Source organism: Labrus mixtus, chromosome 5 (assembly GCF_963584025.1).
Source record: "Labrus mixtus chromosome 5, fLabMix1.1, whole genome shotgun sequence".
Taxonomy (NCBI): Eukaryota; Metazoa; Chordata; class Actinopteri; order Labriformes; family Labridae; genus Labrus; species Labrus mixtus.
Window position 1 is genome coordinate 7,383,565 of NC_083616.1, and position 11,387 is coordinate 7,394,951.

At 40.3% G+C, this 11,387-nt stretch overlaps 1 protein-coding gene across 2 annotated transcripts; it reads left to right on the forward strand.

Moving 5' to 3' along the window:
* The first annotated feature begins 658 nt into the window (after positions 1 to 658).
* klhl22 (kelch-like family member 22) lies at positions 659 to 11,387 on the forward strand. Of its 2 annotated transcripts, none has more exons than XM_061037520.1 (7): positions 659 to 1,470; positions 2,928 to 3,093; positions 3,174 to 3,497; positions 4,929 to 5,338; positions 7,613 to 7,805; positions 7,952 to 8,185; positions 9,359 to 11,387. In XM_061037520.1, exons 1-7 carry the CDS (start codon positions 1,247 to 1,249, stop codon positions 9,698 to 9,700), a joined length of 1,893 nt encoding a protein of 630 aa, XP_060893503.1. In that variant the 5' UTR covers positions 659 to 1,246; the 3' UTR covers positions 9,701 to 11,387. The 2 variants fall into 2 exon arrangements, with proteins under 2 accessions (XP_060893503.1, XP_060893504.1); XM_061037521.1 differs by having other exon boundaries at positions 3,174 to 3,485.

Below are 11,387 nucleotides of genomic sequence, written 5' to 3' on the forward strand. Positions count from 1 at the left end.
CAATCAAAACTAGCCTAAGTATCTTAAGTAGACATGATAAATGTTTAATGTTTTAAAACATTCAATTATTTATGCAATAATAAGTTTGAATTATTTAAATACAGCTGATACAGGTGTCCCTTGCCAAATGGTATAGTTGAATGGTTTGTGTAAGAAGTAGCAGCTGCAGACAGAAAATTCTGAACTGAACCCAAAAACTTGACATTATGTCTTCATACCTTACCTACCTACAGCTTGTGAATCACACGTGTTAAATTATATTTAAAAAAACAGCACTAGTAGTATCTTACTACGGCAAAAACACGTGGGACTATATGTGTCCCCTAAGTGCTGGTATTTATGTGTTTGGTATTTAGAGACAGCACACACAGTTCTTCACATTTAAGAAGGAAACAGCATCCTCGTGTGTTCAACAGATGGCTTCACAATATCTCAACACTTGTTTTCTTCTAAACACTTATTGACAAAAAAAAAATGATTAAAGGAAACAACATCCAAATAAAACAATATTATTTAGCACAACATGTAAGAACACTTAAAAGACAAGATGTTGTTTGCATGCACAAACAAATGACAGACGTATCTGATTGGATTATATTTTGAACGTGGGCGGGTTTACGAGTCAGCATTGACCAATAGAGTTTGAGCTCACCGCCTAACACCAAAAAGTAAACAGACTTGTTTTGATCTGTCAGAAATCAGACGGCTGAGGTTGACATTTCACAATGGATTTATTTTCATATTGAGCAAATAGGCTTTCTGAATAGGTTTGTTTTCGACGAGTACGAACATATTTTGTTTGTGCATCGCCTTGTTTCAGCTCTTTCATTTTCTAAATGCTGTTTTTATCCTGTGTTACTGTTTCATCAGCTAGTAGGCTAGCCACCTGATAGCTGGCTAGCTGTCGGTCTCGGCTTTAAAGTAATTTAACGTCAGTGGACGGCTTTGCAGCTTTTTGACAGCCTGCAGTAGGTCAGTGTGGGCGTACCTATAACACGTTTTTACTTAATAAGCCCTGTCTGAGTGCTGACGTTGTGGCATTATTTATGCATACCATGATGTATAGCTGTAACATTACACTGACTACGCAGTGACATTTCAAGCAGCCGTAACCTCCCTTCTTCAGCCGAGAGCTGCCAAAGCCCTCTCCTTCTCCTGTGCAGCCTGTTTCTGTACGAGGCTTTCATTTATCACTTATATGTCAAGAAATACGCTGAGGTATGTTCACACTGGACTTAAATAAGTGATGAAGCCTAAACATCCGTACTCTGCCATGGCTGAGGATGGAGAGCTGAGTCCAGGCCGCCCGGGCCGACAGGTCTACAGAAGTCCAGCCCATTTCCGCAGCCTGCTGGACGGCCTGCTGGCTCTCAGACAGGGTGGCATCCTGTTTGATGTGGTGCTGCTGGTAGAGGGGCGACCCATCCAAGCCCACCGTATACTCCTGGCAGCCTCTTGCGACTATTTTAGGTAAAACTGACTGTAGCTGTACTTTCACTTTCTTTATTAACAAATGTCTTTGTTTGTGTAATGCTATGTGCAAGATACCACTCTCACAAGACTAACTCACAGTGTGCAAATTGATATGAGTCTTTCAGTGTAAAGGCAGTAGTCATGCATACCATTGACCGTAACTAAATGGCCAGATGCCTTCAGGCTTCAAACTTATATGCAAGCAAGCTTTTTACACAGCTAGTTGTGTTGTTGTTGTTGTTGTTTTGTCTCAATATACTTAGGCAATGGCTCATTCTAATACGTAAGAAGACTGTGTGAGTCACAAGACAAGAACAAGGACTGGGGTGGAGTACAGTTTAAACAACATTTCTCCTTTTGTACACCATTCCCTGCAGCTTATCAATATTGTCACAAGGTCAACAGTGGTATGCACATTGGCTTTACTTGTACTTTGCATTTACTTGTGCTTTGTTGTATCTTCTTTCATACAGACCTTAATAAATCCTGAACTTTGGTGGACAGCATAACAATCACTGATGTTTACTCACAGTATCAGATATTCCTGAATAAAGTCCTCTATGTCTGTCTCTATGTCAGTCCTGTGATTGATCAGTCAACAGTGTACCCCGCCTCTCGCCCAATTACGGCTGGGATCGACTCCAGCCCCCCCCCCCCCCCCCCCCCCCCGATCCCTAGCAGTAAAAGTGTTATATATATTAATAGATGGATACATTTCATATGCTTGGTAATGTTGCGCCTAGAAATGATGGACCTTTCTACAGCAATAAGAAATGTGCCTGTTGACTTGTCTTTCATTATTAATGATCTAAATCGGCAAAGTGATTTGAAAAAGTTTTATAGTAACTGTAGTGGCGTAAAAAAACATGTCAGAGGAATAAAGGTGGGAAGTAGCATAACTCTTGAAATAATCCGGTAAAGTACAAGTATCATAACTGTACGCATATGCAGTACTTATATTTTAATTTACTGCACAAACGTCAGAATGCCAGAAAGAAAGGATGATAGGGCATTTATCTCTGAAAATAACTTGTAGGAAGCAAACTTTTTCAGTCAGCTCCAAAAGCTGATCCGAGCCTGGATAGGGGTCAAATGTTGGTGAGGAGGCCAGAGCTAACACTACTGATCCATCACGCATGGGCACAACCATTTATGTGAGCGGGCCTGGTAATCCCACTTTAGTGCTAAAGTAGGTCAAGATAAGGCACTTACTGTATATACTGAACAACAACGTTTTGGTTTAAAGCACGAAAGGTTTAAAGTGATTGTTTGTGTAGTTTATCAGCTTAAATTAGTCTTTATTTGCATTTAAGTCTTTAGTCAAACATTGGCACAGACCTGGCAGATTTCAAACTGGTGTCAAGGTGGCTAATTGGTTTTTAGCTTATCATCACTGGGCCTGAAGGTTTATCCGATTTAAGCCATCGAACTAAAATGTCACCGTTCTCCACCAGGGGAATGTTTGCTGGAGGCCTCCGCGAGTCACAGCAGAAGGAAATCCCAATCCATGGAGTATCTTACATCGCCATGAAGAAAATACTGGACTACATCTACACTTCACAGATTGAGTTAGACCTGGAGTGTGTGCAGGAGGTCCTGATAGCCGCCACACTTGTACAGGTAAGCTCATTGATTTTCTTTGCATTATGTTCCATTATTCTTTTGCATCGGGCTAATCTGTGTCCTTTTGTGTTTTCAAGCTTGAGATCGTCATTGGCTTCTGCTGCGATTTCCTCTTCTCCTGGCTGGACGAGAGCAACATTTTAGAGGTTCACCATCTAGCCGATGTCTACGGACTGCAGCAGCTGAATGCCAGGGTCCACTCCTACATGCTTAGGAACATCCAGACTTTGTCTCGAACCGACATGTACAGGAAACTCCCCCACGATCAGGTCTTCAGGGCGCTGAGCAGCGACGAGCTTCAGGTGACCAGTGAGAACGAGGTGTATGAGGCGGCGCTTCACTACCACTACACTCCTGAGCAGGTGGAAACTGACCAGGTGTACTTGCAGGTCAGTTGCAAGGTGTGTCTGCATTTCTTCCTCATCTCACCAGCTCCATCAGATAAAATGTTCATGCTAATAAAGCTTGGCTTGAACTGAAGCTTATTATTGAATTCTGAGCCAGACAGGAATTAGGGCTGGGCGATAAAACAGTCTTGGTAGATGATTATAAAGAAGAAGCGTCAATAAGATATCAGTAACAATCAAATATTTTGACATTTGTGAATATATATTAAGTGTAAGTTGTACAGCAGACATAGCGGTAACAGCCAGTTGGTCTAATGGTGCGTTCCATTGACCTCTGAACTCGGATCTCGGCGCTGGGAATGACGTCATACGTGAGTTAACTGCGTTACAGTCGTAAGTCAGACAATCAGCTTGAACACCTCCAGGAGAAACTTTGTTTTCTTAGCTAATACCTGACAATAGTAACATAGTTATAGTAACTCAGGATTTCCGACTTCCAAGATCAAATGGAACGCAGCATAAATTTGTAAAGTAAACAGAGGAGCACCTGTCAACTTACCACTAAAAAGCTGCAATTAAACACATTTTAGAAAGGGAAAAAAAACCTAGAAATTAGAGATAGCTGTTGGCAATTAACTGGGAACATGATGTCAATGATAGCAGGCAGCATCCTTCATAAGCTGAAGCTGAACAGATGTACAGATTTTTACTGATTCCGTTTGTTTTGAAGAGGAGGAGGATTTCTGCTCCTCTTCAAAAACTTGCTTGTGGTGAACACTGGAGGAATCCTAACATAATAATAACTGATAGTCTTTTTTTTAGACTACATTTGTAACAACTGCTGCTCCTCAATTATATAATTGTGCAATGTGTGCTCTTTTTTTGTCTATCAGTAATTCTGGTAATGTCTCGGATGTGGGATAAATAAAGGTTTGTCTTATCTTAAAAAAAGAGGCTGAGCTTTAGAGAGATTTACTGATTTCAAAGGGAATCTCCTTCATGAAGTCTCTCATTGAAGTCTCCAATGAGCACTGACTCCAAATAATAAAGCTCCTAAAAAACAAGCTGAGCTAATGTTAGACCACTCCCCTGAGCCTCTGTGCTCAGAGGAAAGCACAGGAAAGAGTGTGATATTTCACCAAATAAAAAACAGCTTTGTGTGTTGTTAAACTTTAACAATACAATGTAAAATAAACTACATCTGAGCATGTGCATATAGTGCAACATATTCTCTAGTGTAGTGGACTATATTTATCAGGATATCCCTAAAATGAACAAATAATAATCTGTGAAAACATCTGATATTAATCAATGTCAAAAAATAGTAGTAATCTTTATTTTTCCACATTTCCCAGCCCTAACAGTAATCTTTATTTATTCTTTGCATCCTCAGTTTAAGTTTGAATTTTACTTACACTTTGTCAAAGCTTTACCCGTATGAATATTCACCTAATCTATTCATTGTTTAATCTTTGTGTCTTAAAGGACAATCTGAAGATGCTCGATGCTGTCCGTTTCTGCCTCATTGAGAAACAAGTGTTGCAGAGGCTCTACGGCAGACTGAACCAGTGCCCCCTGAAGGATTCTGTGTCTGCGGCATTGCGGTACCACGAGCAGGAGATTTGGCAGCCCGTTATGCAAAGTCCTCTCACTCAGCCTCGCTCCACTTTCAACTGTATCCTGGGCTTTGGGGGGATGTTCACCTCCAACTCCCTCACAGACAGTGAACACTTGTTTCAGGTGTTCCACCCGAGCTGGAGGGAGTGGAGGACGCTCACTGCGGCTCACGCCCCCCGAATGTCCAACCAGGGCATCGCTGTGCTCAACAACTTTGTCTATCTCATCGGAGGAGACAAGAACACCAGCGGCTTTCGTGCAGAGACTCGCTGCTGGAGGTGAGAGAGAGCCCGTTTACTTTCTAAAAGAGAGTTCAGTAAGTAATGACTGTAACTAACGCACTTCTTTTATTCAGATTTTTGTTGTTAATTTTATTTTATTCTGAATAGAATAGTCGAACAATCCATTAGTTGACTGATCGATAATAAATCAGCAACCATTTTGATGAAAGGCTAATTCTTTCAATTATAGGATATGTAGCAAAAACCAGATGTAAGGAGTTGCAGATTTTCTTTCCATATACGAGACGATTGACCGCAAATTTAAATTCAGTTTAGGCGACTAGTCTAAAGGTAAGAAAACACTCAGAAAACAGTCAAAATGCAGCTGTTATTTAAAGTGTCTGCTGGTAAACAATTTAACTTGGTTTGCTGAGCCTGGCTATCGTTAGCAGTGCTAGCCCAGCCAGCCTTGAAGGCTTGATGGTTAGCATCCACATTCCTGCGCTAAATGTGGTTACACAATACTCCGGATGATATGGCAGTTTAACCTGACGCAGCCTACATACAATTTAAAATGCATTTTCTAGATCAAAATACTGCCACACGCACTGCTCCTACAACATGCTACATGTCCAGTGTGCTTGTTTACATCCAGGCAGTAGAGCCAGAGCAGTAGACTGAATAGTCACTGTACAGCAAGTCTATGGCTGCAGCACCGCCTGGTGGTGGGCAGCTGCATCACAGCTGAGATATAACATCTAAACGCCTATTGAGGGCCAACGTGTAAAAAATATTAGTATTACGTTGAACCAACTTCTAATTCTGATTCTGAGTAGGAAGGGTGACAAACTTTAATCATTTAGTCGACTAAACACGCACATATTTTAGTAGATAGTAACAGCAATTTGAAAACTTCTCATGACAACATTTTTTCTTTTATTTAAAACCTCATAAACACTTAAACGATCCCCAGGACCAAATTATAGTGAACAGATTGACTGTTGAACAACCTATGGCGTTACGTTTTGTAAACCACTTCAGACATATCTTCTGTACTGCTGTGTCCTGTGTCATATCACAAGCTTATCTTAAATGTTTTATTTTCAAGGTCCTATGTGAACAATGTTCCTATTGGTATTCACATACTTCAGGGTTCCCAAATTGAGACGGTAGAATCCTATAAATACCTCGGGATTTGGCTGGACAATAGGCTCTCTTTCCGCACCCATGTGGAACAACTGTCTAAAAATATTAGAATAAAAATAGGATTCTTCTACAGAAACAAATCCTGCTTCTCCACTGCCAGTAGGAAAACCATTGTGCAATCTACAATTATTGTATGCCTGTTTTTGATTACGGTGACATTGTATACATGCCTCTCCCACCACCTTGAAACCCCTTGATGCTGTATATCATTTCGCATTGAGGTTTGTGACTGGCTGCAAAGCTCTGACACATCACTGTACCTTGTATATCAAGGCTGGTTGGCCCTCTCTGGCTATGCAGAGGCACACTCATTGGCTCACATTTATTTACAAGTTCGTTCTTGGTCTACTCCCCTCATATCTATGCACTCTAATTTCACACAACATCAGTGGCTATAGCCTACGCTCGTCTGACCTGTTATTGCTATCTGTACCTAAGGTCCGCACAGAATTAGGTAAGATGGCCTTTAGGTACTCCGCCTCCTCTTCTTGGAACACACTACAGGCTGACTTGCGTCTGAGTGATCTGGTTACTCTAGTGGAATTTAAAGGGATGCTGAAAGAGCACGAATTTAAATCAATTGGGAGTTGTCTATGTTTAGAGCCCTGCATTGAACACCTGACTTGACCTGTCTGTTACTTTTACTTTTTATTATTTTATTTGCCACTGATGTACCCAGGTCTCTCTTGAAAAACAGATCACAAAATCTCAATGAGACTACCTGGTAAAATAAAATAAAATAAATAAAAATAAATATCAGCTGACATTTCATGAAGCGGATGTTTTTGCAGTGTGCCAGTGTTTACTACCCACATGATTTAAAGACAGAACAGTAGTTGTGGATGTCAGATGCTCTCACATTTCTTGCTTAATCTGATAAACTGTTCTAAAGTTATGCAGTTATAATTTCTGTAAAGGGAGAAACATGGCTGGATTACAGAAAATGTTTCATTGTAAATCAAAATATTTCTGTCTGAATTAACTTCTTTTTAATGAATTAAACAGATGATTATTTCAGTGAGGTTGTTTCATTCAATTAGATTTTTTCTTCAGACTTTTTAAGGCTGATTTAATTTTAAAAAGTCCTCTTTTCTCATCACAGTTTAAACGTGTTGATTTTCCCAGATACGACCCTCGTCACAACAGCTGGTGCTCCATCCAGCCGCTGCAGCAGCAGCATGCTGATCACTGTGTGTGTGTGTTGGGCGGACATATTTACGCGATTGGAGGACGAGACTACAGCAACGAGCTGGACACAGTGGAGCAATATGACCCACGCACCAACAAGTGGGAGTTTGTGTCTCCTCTAAAGAGAGAGGTGAGAGAATACAGAGCATGCAATACTGTGAATTACCACATGATGGTGCTACATACTCACCTGTGTGTTGTTAAAGGGGATTTCCCTCTACACACCAGGTATTCCCCTGTCCTCAAACTTGAATTATAGCCTAACCTCTCCTCTAGGTGTATGCCCACGCTGGAATCGTGCTGGACGGGAAGATGTACATCACTTGTGGGCGCAGAGGGGGGGCATACCTCAGGGAGACGTACTGTTTCGACCCCGTGGCCAATCACTGGACAGCATGTGCAGAGGGGCCGGTGGAACGGGCATGGCATGGCATGGCTGCAGTCAATGGACGCATTTATGTGATCGGTGGAAGCAATGATAAGTGTCAATATCGGCGAGATGTCCTAAAGGTACAATGTCAAAAGTGTTGTTGGTGCTGTGTGCTGTGCAATTTTCACACTGCTACATTTAAGTTTCACTGTAGCCTAATGCCATTTCTTTCAGTTTTCTTTGCAGATTTATGTATTTTATATTATATATATTTTATTTATTATTTTATTAGCATTTTGAAAACAAACACAAAGTGCCCCTACTTCTTAATACCCCCCTATCCTCTCTGTCCTACAAATGTACATACGTTTATACCAGAGGTTGGTAACCTTTTTCTCACATTTGTTCTCCCTTTGAAATATTGTTTAAGCTAAGCAAGTCCACCCCGACCATCACACTTTTTTTTTTGAAAAGCCCATGTGAAGGGAAACAGTTCAACATGTCTGACTTCTTGATAAACAAACCTGAAACTGCAAAAGACGTAATAAGGTGCGCTGGCTTCTTGACACTCAAAGTTTCTGTCTGCAAAAAAAGCACGCAGCCTGACAAGGATTTAAACACCCATTACAACATCATCTTCTTGGTACTGATGATATGTTGTATGCCCTGTGTTCCCTTTGTTTTACACATCCTACCTTTCCTATCCTATCCTACATCCTGCCTAACCACTAACTCCCATCCTCTCCCCTTACATTACTTCTTCGTTGTACTGTCCTAGTCAAAGTGTCTTTGAGTTTCTAGAGAAGTGCTATATAAAACCAATTTATTATTATTATTATTATCTACTTCATTGCTGCTACATTTTAACTGAAAATAAATGTCCTTTGTCTTCATTTGTCTATGTGTGTCCCAAACGTCATACCACCTATGTAAGATCTTTATTTATTCAAACATGACTGCAATGTTGCAGTTGACAGTTTTCTTCAGTTAAGAAAACCATTGAAACCTTTCAGAGTATACTATGGTGTATTTAACTCACATGTACATGTTAAGAATAAATACTTAGGAACGGATGACGGATTGAAGCTCAAATAAAGAAACGACCCCCAGTCGTACCTCTGGGAGCTCGATTACCAGTTTGATAGACACTGCTGTAGTGGGCTGAGTCAAGCTGGGATTTAAGAAGACCATTGTGAGCTTAGAAACCTTCTGACTTATTGAATTAAGCATGAGTCACAGTGGAGCTTTTTGACATGGTTTACTTTTTGGGCTGACTTTTTGTACAATTAAGTTATGTATTTCCATTTCGTCAGGTGGCCTGTTTTGACCCAGAAGTGAACTCCTGGTCTTTAATGACCCCCCTTCCTGCTGGACATGGAGAACCGGGTGTAGCCGTGCTGGAGAATAAAATCTACGTCCTTGGAGGACGCTCTCATGACAAAGGCAACAGGATGAAATACGTCCACGTGTACAACACCGACACAGACGAGTGGGAATTTGACGCTGACTTTAAGGAGCGAGTCTCTGGCCTGGCAGCCTGCGTGGTGCTCATGCCCCCGGCTCTGATCGCACAGGCAAGGAGCTGGGAGCAGCGCACCAAGGCATCATGGGAAGAAGTGGACATGGACAACTCAGAGGACTCGAATGAGGACTGAATTGATACGATGCAGTATGATACGATACACTCCCTGAACTAACTGTCTGGAGACTTTTATGCACTTTTCACACACTGCTTGTTGAATTCAGAGACCTTTGGGAACTTTAGTGGCAGCATCGTGTCGATCAGCTCATTGTTTTGAGTGCCTCAGAACCAAAGTGTCATTCAGGACCTTTGCACACTTTGTGTTCACCTCCTGGTGTCTTCCTTTCATAATAACACTCCTTTCATGAGTTCTGCACTGATCACATGCTGATGCTAATGCTAGCAGCTTATGCTTCCTTTTTTTCTCTCTACAGTTTGCATCATAGAGAGATGAGAAGACTACTGGCTATGCAATATTGGTAATAATGGTTTTCTGGTGTGTTGACTGATTTTTTCCTCAAATAATAATAATTTTTACATGATCTTCAAGTACTGAGGTTATACCTCAGACATCAACAGGGAGCATCTGATGGAATGCTCCCTATAAGTTTAGCTAACATTTCCATTTCTGACACATTAAGACCACTTCTGATATTATTTAGTTGTCACCTTTAGCAGTTACCTATACAGACTGGACAACTCTGGACTTCACATTCAGACTACTGAGTAATCATTAAGCTGTTAAGTTTTGACTTTGTGCCTTGTTAATGTCATGCATCCTGAACGAGGTGTATTTTTGTTTCAGTATAATCTGTGGAGATGAGCCTTAGCTTTTGTGCCTATGATCAAGTTCTGTTTGGAAAACTTTAAAGATGCGATATGATATGATATGATAGGATAGGATATGATATGATATGATATGATATGATGTGATGTGATAGGATATGATATGATATGATATTTTAGGATATGATATGATATGATATGATATGATATGATATGATATGTTAGGATATTTTAGGATATGATAGGATATGATATGATATGATATGATATGATATGATATGATATGTTAGGATATTTTAGGATATGATATGATATGTTAGGATATGATATGATATGATATGATATGATATGATATGTTAGGATATTTTAGGATATGATAGGATATGATATGATATGATGTGATAGGATATGATATGATATGATATGTTAGGATATTTTAGGATATGATAGGATATGATACCCGGTATCAGTATGGTAATATACAATATGATTTGGTACAGTACCGTACAGTACAGTATAATAGTTTACGGTACTGTACGATACGATATGATACAATACACTTTATTATCCCCTTGGGGAAATTAGTCTTGGACTCAAAGTGCTGCACACATTCAGTTCATTCAGGACTGATTTGTGTTTGATGAGGTACTGGGGCTGCAGGTTGTAGACCTCAGTTCACATTCTGCCGTCATGTCTGTAATTGATTTATCAACGTCATTTCTTGAGATTTGTGTGACTCAAACCAAACCAAACATTGTTATTGCATTCTGTTTAAGTTATTCTACGACTCAATCCAAAGAACACACTGAAGAGGAGACTTCTTTATTGAATAGGGGGAGGCTTTGCTCTGTGCTTCTGCATGTTGGCTCAGTTTATTGTTTATTTAATCTGAGCAGTTAAGAGGTTTAATGATAAACTCTGTACCATGTATCCTTTATTTACTGTCATAGAAAATCACCATGGGGGGGGGGGGGGGGGGGTCCCTTTAAGAGGTAATTTTGTGTTATCATATAATAGCAGCTGTACATTGTTAA

Coding starts and splice junctions, on each gene's coding strand:
- klhl22 (XM_061037520.1), top strand. CDS start 1,247: ATGAAGCCTAAACATCCGTACTCTGCCATGGCTGAGGATGGAGAGCTG. Junction 7,806..7,951: donor TGTCTCCTCTAAAGAGAGAG/GTGAGAGAATAC, acceptor CCTCTCCTCTAG/GTGTATGCCCACGCTGGAAT. Junction 8,186..9,358: donor ATCGGCGAGATGTCCTAAAG/GTACAATGTCAA, acceptor CCATTTCGTCAG/GTGGCCTGTTTTGACCCAGA.